The 22,540-nt window shown below is 41.9% G+C and overlaps 1 protein-coding gene across 1 annotated transcript; it reads right to left on the bottom strand.

Annotated features, from left to right (window-relative positions):
• Window positions 1–194: 194 nt before the first annotated feature.
• On the bottom strand, window positions 195–20,577 carry LOC140679136 (dynein beta chain, ciliary-like). Its single transcript, XM_072914050.1, has 8 exons — window positions 20,321–20,577; window positions 11,330–11,491; window positions 8,344–8,566; window positions 8,070–8,236; window positions 4,539–4,682; window positions 4,280–4,439; window positions 2,796–2,951; window positions 195–269 (listed from the first exon to the last, which is right to left on the bottom strand). Exons 1-8 carry the CDS (start codon window positions 20,575–20,577, stop codon window positions 195–197), a joined length of 1,344 nt encoding a protein of 447 aa, XP_072770151.1.
• Window positions 20,578–22,540: the final 1,963 nt, after the last annotated feature.

Here is a 22,540-nt window from a genome sequence, read left to right as displayed (position 1 = left end):
AAACCTAGACATATCTCAATTAATTCAAACCAACGTAAAAGCGTGTTTTGTTTTTTCTTCTATTTATTGTGGCTTTTTTATGTATTCCAAAAGAAACACAAACTTCAAGAAGGACTGTAAAGAGAAAAAAGTGCAAATAGAAAACAACAAATGTACATCCAACGAATGTGATGTAAGACAGCCTACAGGTTAGACTAGTTTGTGTCACTCAGGTGTTCGTTTGCAAAATTCAGACGGGCCTGTAGATGTGTCTTCTTGAGCAGGGGGACCTTGCGGGCAAACATAGGATCTCAATGTGCTTCTTGGTGACAATTTCTAGTCCCAACTCCCTTGACATCAATATCCATATCCTCCTAAGTAATTTTGGACTGGTCCCTCACCTTTCTCACAATCATCCTTACCTCAACAGGTGAAATATTGAATGGAGCTCCAGAGCAAAGACCATTGACTATTATTTTGTATTTTCATCTTGTCCCTGAAGTATTTTGATAGCTTTTTGATTTTGCTCATTGCGACAGAGAAGTTTGAATGGAAGATACTGTTTCTGTCACCGTTGTCTTTTGTCTACATAATGAGTTGAGATTAGGAGTAATTTCCTAAAGCGACTAATTTGTGTGCTTTGTAGACCCATAAGCTGTTTGTGGGGGTCAGTGTATGTTTTGGTCACTTAATTTTATTTTAATAAATGGAAATTGAAAAGCAAAAAAACTATTTTTTTTTTTCAATTTAAAGAAGAAAATTAAAAAGTAAATAATTCTTCTTTTTATGAGCATGTTTGGGATGCTGTGGGTCGGCGTTTAAGACAGTGTGTTCCAGTTCCGGCCAATATGCAGCAACTTGGCAAAGCCATTGAAGAGGAGTAGACCAACATTCCACAGCCCACAATCAACAACCTGATCAACTCTATGCCAAGGAGATGTGTTGCACTGCGTGAGGCAAATGGTGGCCTTTTATTGTAGACAGCCTAGGTCACACCTGTGCAATAATCATGCTGTTTAATCAGCATCTTGATATGCCACACCTGTGAGGTGGGACGGATTATCTTGGCAAAGAAGAAATGCTCACTTACAATAATGTGAACAATATTTGAGAGGAATAGGTATTTTGTGCATATAGTAAAAGTTTTAGATCTCATGAAAAATGGGACCAAAAAAAAAAAGTGATGCGTTTATATTTTTGTTCAGTATAATATCATGTTGCTACTGGTCTGATGTTTCTTAAAAAAATTTAAAAACAACAACTTAAAGCCTGATCCAGTTGTTTACTGATGTACACCATTGTTTAGTTAACTTTTATTGAAAATTAATATTGGCTCCAAATATCGGTTATCGGCCTACTGATAATCTGTATCAGCCCTAAAAAAACATATCGGTCGATCTCTACGAGTTACAACCACATCACCACAACTTCGTGGCTAGAATGACCTACACGCAAGCGCCGCCCATGTGTATCTACAGACGAGGGACTTCCAGCTGACCAAGCCTGTCCCCGTCATCCAGAATACCATCGCCACAGGACTTTCATGGGGGGTACGGAAATCGATGCTCGTTGTTCTGCCACAGATAGCCTTTGCATGAATTTGCGTAGGGTGGATCACAGGTTGCCAGCCTCAGATCCACGCACTTTGGGCACCCGCCTTCTCCAACGGAACAATTGGGAGTGGAAACGTGCTGGATCTGGTTAGGGTGCTTACAGTGAGCTGCTGGATGACTCCATTACAGTCGAGGGCTTATAGCTTATAGCCAGCCCGACTGGCGATGTTTTCATCTGTAAGACAACTACCGTTGGAGACTGGAAGGTTCCAAAACTCTAGTAGCCCGAGGACCCGCATGGTTTTGTGGCGCCAATTGCACTCCCCATTCACAGGGTGCAATTTGTGAGTTTTACTAGAAAAATGTGTGTGCCTGTAGTGGTAATGGTCACCTGTGTGCATTTTACAGGTATCAGGTTGGAGTGCCAGTTCGCACAACCTCCACACTCCACCTTGATGCAATTTAGTGTCCTACCAAGACAAATATGCATAATACAAGTCGGTTTTATACCAGCTAGTGTCATCAAATGCATGTCTAACTCATACTGTAGTAGTTAAATGTAGTGTTTGGGTCATGCATGTACTTCCCAGTTTCAAGGGTTTCCACTATGGACTGGACTCTTACTATTATGTTGGATCCACTATGGACTGGACTCTCACAATATTATGTCAGACCCACTCGACATCCATTGCATTCGGTCTCCCCTGGGGGGGGGGGGGACCCACATATGCGGTCCTCTCCAAGGTTTCTCATAGTCATTCACATCAACGTCCCACTGGGGTGAGTTTTTCCTTGCCCTTATTTGGGCTCTGTACCGAGGATGTCGTTGTGGCTTGTGCAGCCCTTTGAAACACTTGTGATTTAGGGCTATATAAATAAACATTGATTGATTGATTGATTGAAGGGTTTCAGTAATTCACTGCATATGAAGCTGTCGCCTATTTCATCCTATGGTGGTTTAAAAGTGGGTACATTTTAAAGTATTTTTTTATATCTGAGTCAAAACAAACCATATGAGAGAAAGTATATGGAACAATTTAGTACAACATAAGTACTAAATATTGCTGCAAGCTGGAGAAGAAAACAAATGACGAATGCCTGATGTGTATGTCGTAAACGTAATTATTGGCTCATATGAAGCTCCACACAACTGCTAAGTATTAAAAATACAACCATATGCACTGTTCATTATCTACACATGAATGAAATAACTTTTGTATATGTGTACTCCTCCGTCATCGCATCAATGGATTAATTGCAAACCTGATCCATGGTGAAACGGACTCCAGTAGCAGCCATTAGCTGATGCCAGTGTCTCGGCCGTATTGCTGGGTTCTGGAGCTCTGCCACGACCCGCAGGGAAATGAGGAGGTTTTTCACCCTGCTGTCCAAACCTGTGAAGGCTTCCCACCCTCGAACCTAGAAAAGTCCATCAGAAGGCTATTGAGCTTACCGTACTGTATTGTCCGCACTATAAGGCGCACCGGATTATAAGGCGCACCTTCAATGAATGGCCTATTTTAAAACTTTGTTCATATATAAGGCGCACCGCATTATAAGGCGCATAGAATAGACGCTACCGTAGAGGCTGGGGTTACGTTATGCATCCCGTAGTTGGGAGACCTGTTGTGGCTCAATATTGGTCCATATATAAGGCGCACCGGATTATAAGGCGTACTGTCAGCTTTTGAGGAAATTGGAGGTTTTTAGGTGCGCCTTATAGTGTGGAAAATACGGTAGTTTTCATTTATCCCTATTGAGGCTGCTCTATTTTGTATTCGCAGAGCTTATTTGCTAATTCTATTGCTTATCAAACAAAAATGAGTGACTTATCCAGAGAGGTTATGTTGTCAAAGGAAAAATGATACATTTGGACATTTTTACTTTGGGTGTGTACTCACTTTTTTGCATGCATGTTTTATGACATTGAAAGCGGTAAGTGCAATTATGTGGAGGGGACAGTAAACTTACACTGTTAGACAAGCTCTACATTGACTAGTAGGATCTATGGGCACTACACGATTTGATTCGATTCGATTCTTGGGGGTAGCAATGAGATTCAGAATGAATTCTTTATTCAAAATGAATACTTTTTTAAAATATATTTGGGTGCCAGTTCTATGATTAACTACATTCCTTCGTAAAATGGATAACAGCTTTGATAAATGTGTATATTACTTTTAAAACATTTGGTTTTGTTCAATATAATTCTACTCAAACATTTAATAAAGTCAAATACAAATAAGGCAACAAGAGAAGTATCCCCCACTTCTCTCTTCTAAAATAAGTCTGTGCAGCAGACATGATAATCTACATGATTCCCGGGCGCGGCCACTGCTGCAGCCCACTGCTCCCCTCACCTCCCAGGGGGATGGGTCAAATGCAGAGGACAAATTTCACCACACCTTGTGTGTGCGTGACAATCATTGGTACTTTAACTTTAACTTTAACTACATCAACACTATGATTTGACCTGAGTGGCCAGACAGGACATATTTAAAGAAAAATAAAATAATGTATTTATTTATTTTTTAATTGATCTTTTGAATCGATTAAGAATCGTTACAAAGGAAAATAAAAATTTTTGACACCCCTACTGACTCGTTTACATTGTATCAAATTATTTCTTTAGTGTTGTCACATGAAAAAAACCTATCTAATAAAATATGTATAATATAATTTAGACAATATAGAATATAATTAACATATATTCCCTTCTAATTATCCACACATTCGCCGTGCCTCACCTCCTTATCAAGTCCCCGAATATCTTTGGAGAAGCATTTGCACTGAAGCTCCATGTCCTCCACATTAATTTCTCTCCAGGGGGTCATTTTCCATGCCACCATGCAGGATTCCACCACAGTGATCATGTCCCACAGGGCCTTCAGCAGGCCTATCTCACGCCTCGGGGATGAATGACAGGATATAGAGTGAATCCAAGTGCGCACACCAAGTGATTTCGATCATTCATTTGTTGGTGTCACATTTAGCGTGCGTCTTCACCTGCATTGTTGGAGCTGTTTGTACTCAGAGACTGTGACTTCAAACAAGACAGCAGACTCCACCAGGGAGGTCATCACTGCCTCCTGTTCTTGGATCTGACCATGGAATGAATCCAACATCTGGTGTGGATTCTTGCTGTCAAATCTGGATGAATGTAAACATATTTTACATTAGCCTAGCTTTGGTAATGAAAACCTGCATATGGCTTCTGGACTTGAATCGTTTAAGACCAGTTTCCTCATCGCAAATTGCAAAATAAAAAAAAAAACACTTCCAAGATGTAAACAGAATGTAATCACCGTGCTATTAGGAGACCAATTGCACACATAACTAATGTGCCAATTAGATATTATGACTAATCGTCTCGGCCTACAGATACATTCTCATTATTGTAAGAGCCACTTATCCTTGTCAGATTTGTGCCTCAAGACAACAGCCATTATGAGTGAGAACACAGCAAAAGGTGACGACAACTGTTCAAAGACCAAAACATTTCCAAATCCCTATCGATTACATGGTGCAGGGGTGTTTAAAGGGTAGCCCGGGTGTGGTTATTGTTCCAAAGATATGTTTTTATTGGCTCTCAGCATATTCCAAAAGTATTATTATTTAATGGATGGATAGAATAAATAAATACATTTCATTTTACAGGCAGTGCTTGTGTAACAATGTTCTGTATTGCAGAGGTTTTCTGTTATGACGCACTCTCATAAATTATGGCATTAGTGTAAAGCTATAGAATTATAACCAGTTACTGTACATGCACTAGGTTGAGTTGAGTTGAGTTTTGAGTGTTTTTCAAACATGCATGCATACAATATGATACATCACAATTTCCAGTTTCTCTTTTCAACATTTTCGCAAAGGAGTAGAAAGAAGCAGAGTTTATTTAATCCTATTCCTTTTCCTTTACATAGCAGTTAGTACACTGTTTTATTTCTTTACTTAATACATTCCATAATTTAATTCCACATACTGATATCCTAAAGGACTTAAGTGTTGTACGTGCATACAAATGTTTTAAATTAGATTTTTCTCTAAGGTTACATGTCCCCTCTTTTGTTGAGAAGAATTTTCGTAAATTTCTGGGTAGCAGGTTATAATTTGCTTTGTGCATAATTTTAGCTGTTTGCAAATTCACTATATCATAGAATGATATAGTGAATTCAAACCCTTTATTTTCGATTCAACAAATAAAGGGTTTGAATGTTCTCTATATCCAACATTATGTATTATTCGAACTGATCTTTTTTTTTACACGGTTAGTTAATGAAGCATACCTTTGTAGTTATTTCTCCATATTTCTGCACAATAACTCAGATATGGTAACACTAGTGAGCAGTAGAGAATATGAAGTGATTTCTGGTCCAATACTTATTTAGCTTTATTCATTATTGAGGTGTTTCTTGCCACCTTATGTTGTATATTTTTAAATGAGATTTCCGGTTCATTTTAACATCAATCATTATACCTAGAAATGTGTTTTATTTTACTCTTTTTATTTTATATTTTGTCTATTTGTATTTGTGTTTGACTTTCCCTTCTACTGTTACCGAATAGCATTATTTTAGTTTTACTGAGGTTTAAGGATAGGTGGAAGAATACGTAGTTGCGCGGCACTACACTGAAAAAGGACAATATCGCTTTCATTCTTTTTGGTTACCTTTTTTCTTGTATTATATTACCCAAGCGTTAGACAGACTCTTCTGATGGCAGTGTATCAAATAAAAGTACAGTAAAAGTGGAAAGTAAAGTGAAATTAGACAAAAATTGTCTAAAAAGTGGAGAAACGCATCAACATCGACTACATGCAGCAGCACTGAAATGTTGCAACCATTATGACGGATAAAGATGGTATCCTTAAACATGTGAACAGATCTGCTCCTATGAAATGTACAACGTAGGGTTGTCAAAATTGGGACATTCTCATGGTAGTAAGCCTATCGCTCCCCCTATTGCAACGCCCCTTCCAGTGTGCAAAACAACCATTAGAATAAAAATATCTTCTATTACGGTTTCATTTCATACTTATATTTAATATTTGTATCACTGTATTTTATATGTCTGTTATGTGTTCTGTGTTCAATCTGAGTGACTTAATTACTGTATTAATTCTTGTATTCACGCTTTCAATCCTGCGCTTTATACAATGCTTGGGCTAATTTATCGCAATTTTTTTTACGGGATTACAAGCTTTACATGCCGGCAATAAATTTAGCCTTGTCATATCAGACAAATAAATTGCCATCGGGTCACGGTGGACCAACGAAATTGTTAACATTAAATCAAATACACTCACACAATCACAATCAATAGCGCGTAACACATCTTCAACAAGACGGCGAAATGCACTCAACGCATCTGCAAAGCCAAAAGTGATTGATTGACCCTGACATCGAAAAAGGACACAGAGCTGCCGCGCAAAAGGAAATCCTCCACCACCAACGGCCACGAAAGGCGCGCCGGAGAAGACGGCACAAGTCCATAGGCAAAAGTGAAAGTGAAAACAAGGCATACAAAATGCTGGAGGAAGCAACCCAGGGTTCCCTCAACTATGGCTACAAAGAAGATGGCCAATTTGGCCCCAGGAGGAGGATGAATCGTAATCATTGCCATTGATTTGTCTGTCTGACTGTTGATTAGCAAAATAAAAAAAAGGTACCGCAGATTTTAATGAAACTTTCAGGAAATATTTAAGAGGGAATAAGGACTGATTTTAATTTGGGCTCGATCTGGATCATTTCTAATACGTTACCTTACATTGATGCTTCTACGTGTGTGTGTGTGTGTGTGTGTGTGTGTGTGTGTGTGTGTGTGTGTGTGTGTGTGTGTGTGTGTGTGTGTGTGTGTGTGTGTGTGTGTGTGTGCAAAGACAAAAATAGTGGATGACTGACAAAAGTGTTCACTCCATTTCTTTCATTGCATGATAGATAGCTGAAAAGTTTGTTAGCAAATTTTTATCTACCTTTCAGGAAATAACCAAAATGGACAAGAACCAAGTCATCTACTATGTTACCTTACGTTTACGCTACAAACTTCAACTTCTCTGCGTGCAAGTATGCTGCTGTGCCTACACTCACAGAGACAAAAACAGTGGATGACTGACAAAAGGCTTCACTCCTTTTCTTTCATTCTGCTATGGGTGGTTCAAAAAATGTATGGACAGATTTTTGTTTACCTTTCAGAAAATATCAGGGATAAGGATCAGGCCATTCATTACGTTTCAGGTCTGCCCTGGATCACCATCTGGATTCAGGACTTTGTTTTACTCTTTGGAGACAGGGCCTGGCGGAGGTCTGCACTCTCCAGGTGCTTTTCTAGTTTAACTATATTTTAGTTATGAGGTCTGACTTACACTAAAACATATCTTACTGCCATCAAAGAAAAACAACTCGTCTGTAGACAAAGGGACCTCCTGTAAATTATGGACTGTTAATCTTTGTCACCTTATAAAATCAGCAAGGCATCAAACAATAATTTCCCCCAATATACTGTATGCAAGATACTTAATCGTTACAAAAGCATTGTTACCTGAAGGGCGCATTGTTGCGAAAATGTTCCTTGAAGGTGTGTTGCGTCACCTCGAATGAAGCACACTTTCTACGTAAATTTGCCACTTCAATGGCTTGCAGCGGGGCCACCTGCTGTTTGACAAGCATAGCATTCTTTTTCACATTGGTCCACTTTTCTGGCAATTCCTAAAGAAAAGGGACAAAAATGGATGGGCGACAAGGATGAATGAATAATTAATTGCTTTATAAAAGCGAAAACACAGAGAGATGTTGACTGAACAATGGCTTCTCACTTCTAACTGTTTGTGTACAACATTAGGCACTTCCTGTTCATAGTCCTTTAGCAAAGCAATAGTTTGCTGCAGTGGTTCAAACATCATGTCTGCACTGTGCTGTCTCTCCTTGACTGCCAGAAGGTGTCCGATCACTCCCACCAGTGTATTGTAGTCCCCTTTGTCCACTTGTTGGCTCAGACCAGTCTCAGCCATGATGATGAAATTCTCAAGATCTGACAGACTACAAAAAAATATTACAATCAGTTAATGCTCAATTTCATCAGTTTGAAGAAAGCAAGATCAATATTCCGGTACTTTTTAGAAACAGAATTGCTTCACCTGTGTAGACTTTTGAGGTCTTAAAGGAGAACTGCATTTTTTTGGGAATTATGTCCATCATTCACAATTCTTATGTGAATAAGGACAGATGTTATTTTATTTTTTTATATGCATTCCAACTTGTAAATAAACGCTAGCAAGAGTTACTGGAGGCTGTGGCAGTTGCTGTATTCTGCCTATAAAGCGTTCTAAAACACATCCAAAAACCTCCATCAACATTTTATATGCATGCTGTATTTCAACATATGCTGTATATCATATATGACACATCACAACATTTACTATAAAGAGATGTGAGCACCCTTTGAGGAAAAAAAGAGGAACATTCATAAAAAAAAGAGGAACATTTATAAAAGAAGAAGAACATTTCTACCAGCACAAAGTTCTGCCACGCAAACCCCGAAAGACAATTTTGAAAATCAAAACTACATTTCCTGCAATTGGGTGCATTTCTACATATTTTTTTTACCTTTCTATTTATTCTCATCTACCAACCTTTTTTGGCTGTCCCATGTAATGTACAAAAGTATTTTTATAATTTTTTTTAGTAGATAATTTACTAACATTATTATCATTGAAAATGTAACGTACAATTAATTCTATAACATAGGGATAGGTTGATTGGCAACACTAAATTGGCCCTAGTGTGTGAATGTGAGTGTTAATGTCTGTCTGTCTGTGTTGGCCCTGTGATAAGGTGACGACTTGTCCTGGGTGTACCCCGCCTTCCGCCCGTGTGCAGCTGGGATAGGCTACAGCACCCCCCGCGACCCCGTAAGGGACAAGCGGTAGAAAATGGATGGGATGGAACATGCATGCAAAGAACTCAAACTCTCGGGTAAAATACTCCCGGTGTCGTGACCACTGTTTACAATTCGTTACACCAAAAATATACCTTCTCGCTGACTACTAATAAATACTCTAGAACAGTGGTTCTTAACCTGGGTTCGATCGAACCCTAGGGGTTCGGTGAGTCGGGCTCAGGGGTTCGGCGGAGGTCAAGACACACCCGACTCATCGTGTAAATAAAAACTTCTCCCTATCGGCGTATTACGGATACGGCAACAGCAGAAGTCAGACTGATTTGCAGGTGTGTAATTTGTTGTGAGTTTATGCACTGTGTTGGTTTGTTCTTTGAACAAGGTGATGTTCATGCACGGTTCATTTTGTGCAGCAGTAAAAAAACATGGTAACACTTTAGTATGGGGAACATATTCACCATTAATTAGTTGCTTATTAACATGCAAATTAGTAACATATTGGCTCTTAACTAGTCATTATTAAGTACTTATTAATGCCTTATTCGGCATGGCCTTATTATAACTCTAACCCTCTAACCCTGGCCCTAACCCTCTAACCCTAACCCTAACCAAATAACTCTAAATTAAGTCTTTGTTACTTAGAATATGTTCCCCATACTAAAGTGTTACCAAAAACATATGACTTTGTCTTGAATTTGAAAAAAAAAAAATATATATATATATATATATTTTTCACTAAAGAAGTGTTTGGTGAATGCGCATATGAAACTGGTGGGGTTCGGTACCTCCAACAAGGTTAAGAACCACTGCTCTAGAACTACAACTGGTTCGGAACTAACAGTGTTTGGATTGTTAAAGTTAAAAAGTACCAATGATTGTCACACACACACTAGGTGTGGCGAAATTATTCTCTGCATTTGACCCATCACCCTTGATCACCCCCTGGGAGGTGAGGGGAGCAGTGGGCAGCAGCGGTGGCCGCGCCCGGGAATCATTTTTGGTGATTTAACCCCCAATTCCATCCCTTGATGCTGAGTGCCAAGCAGGGAGGTAATGGGTCCCATTTTTATAGTCTTTGGTATGACTCGGCCGGGATTTGAACTCACAACCTACCGATCTCAGGGCGGACACTCTAACCACTAGGCCACTGAGTAGGTGTTTGGATTGTAATTATCCAAATATGATTAGCAGCAAAGTGGAAAGCCGCCAAAGTTGTGGCTTGGAGATTGAACGACAACGACAACAAGTAAGCTAGTTAGACGGTTGGCTAACTAGCAAGCTTGTTTCGGTGCTCTCAATCATGGTCTTAACTTGTTTTCTTCTATTTATTTTGGAGCACCGAAACAACCATCTAGCAAGCTTACTTGTTGTCGCCTCTGTTTGCTCTCTAAGCCACAAAGTTGACGGCGGTTTACTTTGCTGCTAATCATATTAACGTGTCCTGCAACCAAGTGCAGCGTTTAGTCTAGAGTACTACTACTTTCGGGTGAGGAGAGCGTTCAAAAAATGTTTTCCGCGGAAATTTCGCATGCCTGTATTTCAACCACAACTACTGCGAACCATGGCAGACTTCATGAGAGCCAACGATGACTACTTTGGCACAAAGGATGATCCGGAACCATATATTTTGGAGCCTGAATATAAGGAGGATGAGCTACAAGTTTTTAGAAGCTGTTTGATAAGCAGATCCAGCAAACCGCAGTGTTGCAAAGTGCTAAACAAGGAACACAAACTACGAACATAATAAAACAGTCACTTAGTCTACAATGTTCACTTTGAGACATGTTCACTTTGTATTTTATCACACTGTCCAACAGACAAATGAGAAAGTAATCAGAAAACATCAGCGAGTGAACAAAACAATTTTGAAGAAATATAATGCTGTATATTAAATTATACTCCACCTGTTAATTACATGGTCAATGAGGTGTTGTTTGAACATGAAGCTCCATTTCTTGACGATGTTGAGCAAGGCCACCTTCATGCCACGCCCGTCTACCCGCATCCAGCAATGAAAGACATTTACTGGCTCCAGACTCTGCAATTCTTCATAGATCTTCTCATACCTAAATCACAAAAAAAATGCATTTCAATTTTGGACATATTTTCTGTTTTCCTGTGTAAATGAGTACATGATTTATGTGCATGTTTTTCTAACCTAACAGTATTCAGTTTAAATTCTTAGCTTGTAAATTAATTAATAATTTGGAATATGAATACAGCTGAATATCCCAAATCCAACCCCCTTTAGGTTATACCCTGTGGAGATATGAGCATACATGACACCACCAGGCATATCGCACGGGACTTCAGCAAACATCACAGCTGAATGAAGGGTTTCACTCCGGCATGTTTAGATTTTTCAAGGTTGTTTTTTTCAGCACATCGTAGAAGATCAACCGCATGGCACGCATAACACCATAGTATGTTTCCGTGCCCCACAGAGCTCAGTTTAACCAGAAAATTATTTCTGTCTTATTATCTTTGGCTTTCTCACAACTTATTCTAGCCTCAACCAGGGTAAGTTAGACAAATATAATTGTGAAAAAAGAATATATAACCAAACTTAATGAATAGGACTCAAGGTGAATCGACAGGGCTCATAATGGACAGTACACCATCGTCATTCATCTTAAATTTTAAGCGCATTACTTTTGTTCGGTGTAATTATTAAATGCACTTCTGAGTCATATCCATATTCAGAGAAGAGGGTGGCACAGCATTATGAGGCAGTCACTTACACTCCCTTTCAATTTACGTCAAAAGTGCAGAATTACTGCACATGAGTCTTTAAGTGGTGTAGTTTGGTCAAGTAAAATCAGGCTTGTGATCAGTAATATTCGCCGTGTTTCCATCTTATTGCCGTTACATTTGGATTAGCTGTTAGTACAGGACGAAAGGAGAAGGCTCCGCTTGCAAACCAAAATATCTGCAGACAATGAAACAATCTTCTCATTTGTGGCCAGTCCGTTTCAAAATGTTCAATTAGTTAGACATTACAGGCCATTTGGTTTCTGAGGGAGAGATGGAAAAGGTAAGTAAACTCAGCCACCACAAGGACAACTTACGCGGACAAAAGCATTTAAAAGGCCTACAGGCCTGACTTTTCCCCTTTGATGCCCTTGATGTTTCTTCATGTTATAATTAGCTATATTCGGCACTCTGACCCCGTATCTCAGCGACTCTGTCACAAACCTGGGGGTAAAGTTTGACTCAGATTTTAAATTCGAAAAACAAATCAGCAGCGTCGTTCAAAAAAGCTTTTATCAATTACGCCAAATAGCGAAAGTGAAACCGCTTCTATCAAGACATGATCTTGAGAAATTAATCCACGCCTTTATCTCGACTCGTCTTGATTATTGTAATGCCCTGTATGTAGGCATTAGCCAGGCCTCCCTCGCCCGCCTGCAGCTCGTGCAGAACTCTGCTGCTCGTCTGCTAACACAGACCCGCAGACGTGAGCACATCACCCCTATTTTAGCGTCCCTTCACTGGCTCCCTGTGCGTTACCGAATCAATTTTAAACTCCTTTTATTTGTTTTTAAATGTCTAAACAACCTCGCGCCAACCTATCTCTCAGACCTCCTTCAGCCTTACTGCCCCACCCGATCCTTAAGATCAGCCGATCAGCTGCTGTTGACGGTCCCTGACACAAGGCTGAAGCTTAGAGGTGACAGAGCTTTCGCCGTTGCTGCTCCCAAGCTCTGGAACGACCTACCCCTGAGTGTTAGACAAGCCTCCTCTCTTCCTGTTTTTAAATCTCTCTTAAAAACATACTTTTATTCCATGGCTTTTAACACTGAGTGATATCCATCCTGCAATGGCGCCCCATAATACACCTGCTGTGATCCTGTTTTTATGTTTTTATTAATTCTATTTTAATTATTTATTTTTTATCGTGTTCTGTTTGTGTTGTGTTGTGTTTGCTCGGTACTCGTTTGATCTTTTAACCTGTTCATTGTACAGCACTTTGGCTACCACTGTGGTAAATTTTAAATGTGCTTTATAAATAAAGTTGATTTGATTTGATTTGATATTGAGGTGGACAAAAACTACTTTTTTTGGACATATTAGTTGTGTACATACAGTGGTATCTGAACTTACGAGTACCTCAAACCATGAGTATTTTGAGATACAAGCGGTCTCGGCTTTTTGTTATGCTTTAAGTTGTGGACATAAATATGAGTTTCGAGCCACCCATCGCAAATGGGCAAAGTGATTGTCAGAATGAACCCTGTAAGATCCGCCCTAAACATCCGGTGTCCCTTACTAGAAATAGCTTATAGCTAGAAGTCGACATAACTTTGTTTTCCAACTGTGGGAGCAGAAAAAGTGAGTGCTTGAGAAGAAGAATGGATGGTTACGGAACGTAAAAGATGTTCTATTATTACAGGTCAACACGCCACCATATGGATTAGGAGACAATGTAGCAAATTAACCACAATAACACCACCTTTATTCATAGAACCATGGTTACGTTCCGTAACCATCCATTCTGTGATGCTAATTCCTGCATACAAGCCCCTGCTGATCAGGAAGCAAGCTACAGTGAAGCAGGTGAGGACCTGGCCAGAGGGAGCAATGGAAGCATTACAAGACTGCTTCGAAACCACAGACTGGGACATGTTCAAGGCAGCCGCCACCGATAATCATCACACGTGTGGAGGAGTATGCAGAGTATGTGTCCGCATGAATTCAGAAGTGCATGGAGGATGTCAGTGTGATCAAGAACATCCCCACAGGGGCCAACGAGAAACCCTGGATGAACAGTGAGGTATGTGCAATGCTGAAGGCTCGGAACAAGGCTTTTAAGTCTGGCGACATGGTAGCATTAAAAACAGCCAGAGCTAACCTGAACCGTGCCATTAAGATTGCAAAGCGTGCTCACAGTCAGAAAGTGCAGGACTACTTCGAGAACCCCATAAACACTAGACGAATGTGGCAGGGCATACAGGTCATCACGGACTATAAAGCTGCCCCCTGTCCCTGTGACAACAGTATCAGCTTCCTAAATGACCTTAACTACTTTGCGAGGTTTGAGGCACTTAACACCACTCCGGCAAGAAAATCCATCCCTCGCCCTGATGAGCAGCCGCTCAACCTGGACATAGCGGATGTCCGGAAAACCCTGAGGAGAGTGAACCCCCGGAAAGCACCGGGACCTGATGACATTCCAGGCAAGGTGCTTAAGGGATGTGCAGACCAGCTGGCTGGGGTTCTCACAGACATCTTCAACATCTCGCTGACCCAGGCTGTGGTCCTATCATGTTTTAAGACGGCCACAATCATTCCAGTGCCTAAAAAACCCTCAATGATTATTGCCCCGTTGTACTCACCCCCATCATAATGAAGTGCTTCGAGTGGCTGGTAAAGGAATATATTGTCTCCAGACTTCCCCCCACATTCGACCCATACCAGTTTGCTTATCGCCCTAACCGCTCCACAGAGGACGCCATCTCCTCTGCACTCCACCTGAGCTTAGAACATCTGGTAGGAAAGGACACACACATGCAGATGTTGTTCCTGGACTTCAGCTCAGCATTCAATACCATCATCTCGCAGCACTTGGTGAGCAAACTGCCCCCCCTTGGATTCAGTACCCCCCTATGCAACTGGCTGCTTGACTTCCTCACAGACAGACCCCAATCTGTGAGTGTGAGCAACAACACCTCTAGTGCCATCTCCCTGAGCACCGGCTCCCCCCAGGGCTGCGTCCTGAGTCCGCTGCTGTTTACGTTGAAGACCCATGACTGCTGCGCCAGGTCCACTACTAACCACATTGTGAAGCATGTGGACGACACGACAGTAGTGGGCCTCATCCGTGACAACAACGCCATGGACTACAGGGAAGAGGTGAAACATCTGGTTGACTGGTGCAGAACCAACAAACTGCTCCTGAATGTCAACAAGACCAAGGAGATCATCGTTGACTTCAGGAAGCACCAGTCCAGCCACGCTCCACTATTCATCAACGGCACAGCGGTGGAGATAGTAAGCAGCACCAAGTTCCTGGGGGTGCAGATAACTGACAATATAACCTGGTCCCTACACACCGGAGCTCTTGTAAAAAGAGCTCAGCAGCGCATGCACTTTTTGCATCGGATGAAAAGAGCACAGCTCCCTCTCCCCATTCTCACCACATTCTACAGAGGCACTGTAGAGAGCCTACTGACCAACTGCATCTCTGTCTGGACTGGAGCCTGCAATGCCTCAGACTGGAAGTCTCTCCAGAGAGTGGTGAGGATGGCGGAAAAGATCATCAGGACTCCTCTTCCTCCTCTCCATGAGATCGCAAAAAGCCGCTGCCTGACCAGGGCTCAGAAAATCTGCAACGACTCCTTCCACCCCCACCAAGGACTGTTTTCACTGCTGGACTCTAGAAAGAGGTTCCGCAGCCTCCGAAGCAGAACCTCCAGATTCTGTAACAGCTTCTTCCCTCAGGCCGTAAGACTCTTGAACGCATCATAATTAAATTATCCCCTCAACTCCCCCCAAAATGGATTAACTCGCTGGAATAAAAAAGACAATACAACATACATCCATAAACGTGAAAAAGTGCAATATATTTATCTGTACAGTAACCTATTTATTTATTTATACATGCACCTTATTGCTTTTTTTATCCTGCACTACCATGAGCTAATTAAATTAAATTTCGTTCTTATCTGTACTGTAAAGTTCAAATTTGAATAAAGGAAGTCTAAGTCTAAGTCTATTTCATATCAAGTATGGGTCAACAGTTTACCAAATAAGGTCAGGCAGGAGGTGAAGTGAAGCCAAAAAACATTTGACCAAGTTTGGTTCAAAACATAGTTCATTGAGGAAAACCTCAGGTTGGGATTCAATAGTCAAAGGCTGGTTAAGGCCACCAGTAGTGTGAAAGAAAATATGTTCAACTGAGAAAAAATATCTTTTGGAGTTGTCTTGTCATGGCAAACGGCGAGACTCCAGCAGCGACGTGTATAATGCATTCATGTCATGTTGGCTGACTCACGGCTTCAAGCACAAAACAAGGGAGTACAGGGAGCCCGTCTGACCTGCATTGAGGTGAGTCTCTGTTAAACACTGAAGCAGCAGGGGGAGGAGCTTGGCAGACCAGCTGCAAGCGTGCTGCTGCTCTCACAACCACATCCCTGTCCGAAGGGTCCATCGGCTCAGGCTCCACAGCCTGCGAAGAACCATCCCCTAAATCAGAGGCAGGCCTGCTCATGTAATGCAGCGCCAAACGGCGCTGAGCATGAACAAGCTCCTACAGGGTATGTTGCATTTCCTGCACCTGCCTAAACATCATCTTCGGGCGCTTCCCCTCCCGCGCGTGCCGTCTTTCCACCATCAGCACCGTGTCCAGCTCATCCTCCGACTGCTGACAGCTTTGGCCAGTGGGCATTTAAGGAGGGGGTAACAATGTCGCCATCGCTGTCCAGTGACATGGTCTGGCACGCCAAGACAGTCACTCGGCGGAAAAACAGGTGTGGGTAAAGCTTCAGAAAGCATACAACTTTGCGGCTGCAGCGGCTGAAAGTACTTTTTTTTTCTTTTTAATACTCACCTGGTCAAAGACCTCAACAAACAATTTCAGCTATGTGAGTTAGCGTTTTTCCCCTCACTGGAAAATAGGCTCCCTGCAGCGCCACACAATAAATATAACTCCAAAAACAATCTGATGATGCAGGCACTCTTCCTTACTTGCAGCAACAAGCTGCTCCTAAAGAACGAATCTGGAAAACATATTCATGCGCTCCAGGATGAGAAAAAGAAACTGAACAGGTGATTGCACAGCTGTACTCACAGGGCCTGTTGGCGCCCGCAGGGCAGCACAGTTAATGTGATTAATTTTCTACTTTGTCTCCTGAACAGCTCACCCTTGGAGAGAGTGAACCACACGGTGGTGTGTTGACCTCATGTGAAATAGAACTGGATGATATTTATTGAATTGAAGAAAAAAAAATCTAATAACATGACCGTGTGGTTCATAGCAATGCTAGACGGCAGACTTGGCACCATATTAAAGCAGGAGCCAGCTTTTTTTCCAATAAGAACGTTAAATGGCGGACATGTATCCATGCAAATATAGAGAAGCTGCTGATGGTGTGTGTGACAGTCCTATGCTGTCGGGTGGGTTCGCAGGACCATCAAAGGACGACATTGTCGTGAGCAGGTTTAGACTTCTTTATTATTTCAATAAAGACGTCTTCAGGTCGGGTCGCTTTTCAGCTGCGCATCCCTCTGCTGCTCGCCCCGCCGTCTGCTTTCAGCTTTTCAGCCGGCCGCGTCTTCGTCTGCGTCTTGCTGTCTGTTTCTCTCGCTCCTCCAGCACTCCTGGCTCTCCACCTCCTTCTGCCCTTTTAACCACTGCGAGGGGATTAGCTGATTGTGACCAGGTGCGCAATCCCCGCACCTGGTCACAATTGCGGCGTCGCTCTCAGCGCGCACCGTTTCGCCGCTTGCTCGCCGTCCACGCCTCCTCGCCGCCATCGTCGGACGCAAGCCTAGGCTAAGCCTACTCCCCCTCCCGCCATTTCGAGGGAGCGGGAAGTGGGGACGGCCCGGTCTCCTTGTGGCCCCGGTCTTCTCCAGCTGTTCTCTCTTCTTCCTTTCCTTTTCTTCTTCTGTGTTCTTTTCTCCTTCTTCTGTATCCTTTTCTTCTGTACCATGTTTGCCTTTGTCTCTTTCTTTGTCTTTTTCTTTCTCTTTTCCTTCGTCTTCTTTGTCTTTTCCTTTGTCTTCTCCTTTGTCTTTTCCTTCATCTTCTTTGTCTTTTTCTTTGTCCTTTCCTTCTTCTTTGTCTTTTTCTTTGTCTTGTTCCTCTTCTTCTTCTTCTTTTTCTTGTTCTTCTTCTTCTTCTAGTTGTTGTTCTTCTTCTTGTTGAGCACATGACTGGTTTCCCTCCCATGCTTCTTCTTGTTCCACCACTTCTTTGGGGGGCCACTCGCCGCCCCCCCACACCCCGCCTGGCCCGCTAGCACCTGCAGGAGCTTCAATTATTGGCGGGACTCTTCGAGTCGCTGGCGTGAGCGCCCCCATGAGAGCCCACAGTAGCTCGTCCTCCCCCGCCTCCGATGGTCCTTCCCGATTGGGCGCCAAATGTGACAGTCCTATGCTGTCGGGTGGGTTCGCAGGACCATCAAAGGACAACATTGTTGTGAGCAGGTTTAGACTTCTTTATTATTTCAATAAAGACGTCTTCAGGTCGGGTCGCTTTTCAGCTGCGCCTCCCTCTGCTGCTCGCCCCGCCGTCTGCTTTAAGCTTTTCAGCCGGCCGCGTCTTCATCTGCGTCTTGCTGTCTGTTTCTCTCGCTCCTCCAGCACTCCTGGCTCTCCACTTCCTTCTGCCCTTTTAACCACTGTGAGGGGATTAGCTGATTGTGACCAGGTGCGCGATCCCCGCACCTGGTCACAATTGCATCGTCGCTCTCGGCGCGCACCGTTTTGCCGCTTGCTCGCCGTCCACGCCTCCCCACAGTCCTCCATCGCCGGACGCAAGCCTAGGCTATGCCTACTCCCCCCCCCCGCCATTTTGAGGGAGCGGGAAGTGGGGACGGCCCGGTCCCCCTGTGGCCCCGGTCTTCTCCAGCTGTTCTCTCTTCTTCCTTGTCCTTTTCTTCTTCCGTGTTCTTTTCTCCTTCTTCTGTATCCTTTTCTTCTTCTGTACCATGTTTGCCTTTGTCTGTTTCTTTGTCTTTTTCTTTGTCTTTTCCTTTGTCTTTTTCTTCGTCTTCTTTGTCTTTTCCTTTGTCTTCTCCTTTGTCTTTTCCTTCATCTTCTTTGTCTTTTTCTTTGTCCTTTCCTTCTTCTTTGTCTTTTTTCTTTGTCTTGTTCCTCTTGTTCTTCTTCTTCTTTTTCTTGTTCTTCTTCTTCTCGTTGTTGTTCTTCTTCTTGTTGAGCACATGACTGGTTTCCCTCCCACGCTTCTTCTTGTTCCACCACCTCTCGGCGCGCATCGTTTCGCCACTTGCTCGCCGTCCACGCCTCCTCGCCGCCATATTGGAGCGGGCGCCGTCGGTCTGCCGGCCCCGCCTCCCCACATTGTGTTTTATGGCAAAGCAGCTTGAAGGTCATACTGTACAAGTCTGCTTTCCCAAATATAAAGGAGCAGCATTCAGAGGGCACTACTTGTGCGAGCTCCCTGCACCAAGACAGAGACAGTAAGGCTGAACAGACGCTGTAATTAGGGAGGCGAATATTCAACAACGAACGTGAAACCTATCTCAACGTGGACCGCAGTCACTCTCCAAGGTAAATGCTGTAAATTATTAATTTATAAACCTACAGTAGTTGTTTGTAATACATAGCATTGTATTGTTTTTCATACCATATATGTCTTGTCTATGAGTTAATTGTTATTTTTGATGGGTATATTATTATTATTATTATTATTATTAAAATTGTGGTGTATTAGTGGACAAGAGCAGATTCAATTGATTTTAACAAATATCAATGGGTGACGCTGATTTGAGATATGAGTGTTTTGAATTACGAGCTCAGTCACAGGTGATACAATTAACCTCGTAAGTTAAGGTATAACAGCAGATAGTAAATTGCACCTGCTTGATGCCAATGACACTATGTCAAAATAAAAATAAAAACTCACATGTAAGGTTGTACTAAAAGGAAAATCCTACCCTGGTCTCCAAAAGTTCATTAATAATATCAACTTAAAATATTTTTTTGTAGTTATAAGATTTATGATGGCAGACTTTGGAGAAGATCTTTTGTCATTTAAAATCCAAATAGATGTCGTTGGACAGATTCTAAAGACTGCGTAAATTTATGGCTGGAAGGGCTAATGAATTCCAAAAATTATGAATTGAAAACATAACCATGCATTGTAATTGTGAGTATTTATAAATATAGTCATCCCTGAACAAATTATTCACAAACAAAGAAGAACCCACCTGTCCACCTGCTGTTTAAAGTCATGGAGTGTTGGTGGTCTTTCTAGGATACCATCGTCAGCTTGAATCTCCATCTCATGGCTGGTCAAAATGTGGCCATATCGGAGGAAGTAACGCAGGACCTCGTTCCTGTCATTTACATACAGGTAGCTGTACCGCTCTAAAGAGTTGCGGAACACGCAGCAAGTCGCCATGACGCTCTGGACGCGATCCATGAGGAGGTGACGCATGTCTGCCAAGTCAGCCATGTCTTTCATGTCCGCCTGTGAGTGGAAAGAGAACGTAAAGATTTGGTTGTAGTTTTGTAAGTTTTCTAGCTCAAATAATTTAAATGATGAAACTTTTACATAAAGGGAATAATTGCGATATCAGGGTTTCTGCATGTGTACTGTAACGTTTTTTATTGCCTTTTTTAAATGCCATAAATGTAATGCCCAACCTTTTTTGAGCCAAGCCACATTTATTTCATTAAAAAAATACGGAGGCACACCACCAGCAGAAAAGGTTAAACAATGAAACTCCACCAGGTTGTCGTCCCTTATTTTGAGTTTGTTGTTGTTTCCTGTGTGTTGTGCTTTAGTTCCTGTCTTGCGCTGTTATTTTGGTGACCCTTCCTGTTTTGTTGGTGTTATCCTGTAGCAGCTTCACGCCTTCCTTTGAGTGCTATTGCCCGCACCTGCTTTGTTTTCGCAATCAAGACTCTTTAAGTTGTGCGTACGCTATCCTTCTTTGTGGGGATATTGCTGATTGTCATGTCATGTACGGGATGTGCTTTGTGGACGTCGTCTTTGCGCCACACGCTGTAAGTTTTTGCTGTCGTCCAGCATTCTGTGTTTGTTGACTTTGTAGCCAGTTCAGTTTTACTTTTGTTTTACATAGCCATTCCTATGCTTCAGTGCCTTTTCCTAGTGGGACCTGCCTTGTTATTTTTTGGTTTAAGCGTTACTTACCTTTTTACCTGCACGCTGTCTCCCGCTGTGCTCTGCATGTTGGGATCACGACAAACCATCCTCGACGCGTTCCGACTTCTACAAAGCAATGAACTACCTGCTGCTACCTACTGGTATGGAGTATTACAAGATTATCCTGCCAAGCTCTACACAGCACAGGCACTAGACAACGGCACATTATTATGATTATTGATTTGCAAAAAATAATTTTTGGACCAATTAGGTGAAGTTGCATAATTTCTCACGGCACACCAGACAATATCTCACGGCACAATAGTGTGCCGTCGCACAGTGGTTGAAAATCACTTAGTTAGTATATATAGACACAAACTTATATTTGTCTGTACAGGCAAAATTGTAATCATTTGACATTTATAATAATCTTTTCAATCTAAAGTTGAAAAGTTTACCTTAACTATAACTCTCTAGTGAATTAGGATTGGCTCACAAGACTGTTTAATGTGAGTATTTATTTCTCTTTTCATTTATTTTATACAGCAGAAGTTGCTCTGTTGGTCACGCCAGGAGATATTTGTCACAGTTAACTGCTGCCTGCCTTAAATTGGTGACTTGTAATAGAATGAGTGATTTCACAGCATCAAGCAGAGTTTGGAGTCTTTTTTCACATGCTACAGAACACCTCTCTGGGTTTACCTTCGACGGGCTTCAACTAGCCTTCACTAATGATGAGAAAGAAGAAAAAAAGGTAATGAAAACTATTTTCTTTTGTCCCTTGCACTTGTTTCATGTTTCTTTTGTTTCTATTTTCCTTATGGTAGTTTTATTTCAATTTCTTAATTATTGTTTAAAAATTATGGAGAAAAATAATTTCTATGTACACATTTTGAAAAAAACGTTTAGACACATGTTTACTTGTATGTTTTGATTGTTTACTTTTTTGTTTAAATTTTGTATGTCGTATTGTAGTTGAAATAAAGTTAGGGGAAACAAAGAGCTCTGATTGGTCAGTTTGCTACGACATCATTTCCGGGATCACATAGCCCACGTCTTTTCCTACGGTTTCGAAGCAATGTGAACATTAAAAGTGACCTTTGTAATAAAATGATTAGTTCCGAGCCCTAACATTAAAGTGAGTGTCGCTTCAGATGCCAATGTTAAATAAATACAACCATTATTACACACAGGAAAACATTTGGAAGAGAATTGCGAGCCCAGTCGGTCCCACCTGTGTGTCTGTTCATGTAATTCTACTGTCCAATGAACATGCTCAGGTGATGAGAGCGATGCACAAACCTCTTGTATCCAGTTT

Source organism: Nerophis lumbriciformis, linkage group LG11 (assembly GCF_033978685.3).
Source record: "Nerophis lumbriciformis linkage group LG11, RoL_Nlum_v2.1, whole genome shotgun sequence".
Classification (NCBI taxonomy): domain Eukaryota; kingdom Metazoa; phylum Chordata; class Actinopteri; order Syngnathiformes; family Syngnathidae; genus Nerophis; species Nerophis lumbriciformis.
The sequence above is the reverse complement of the archived record's forward strand: the minus strand, read 5'-3'. Positions and strand labels throughout refer to the sequence as shown.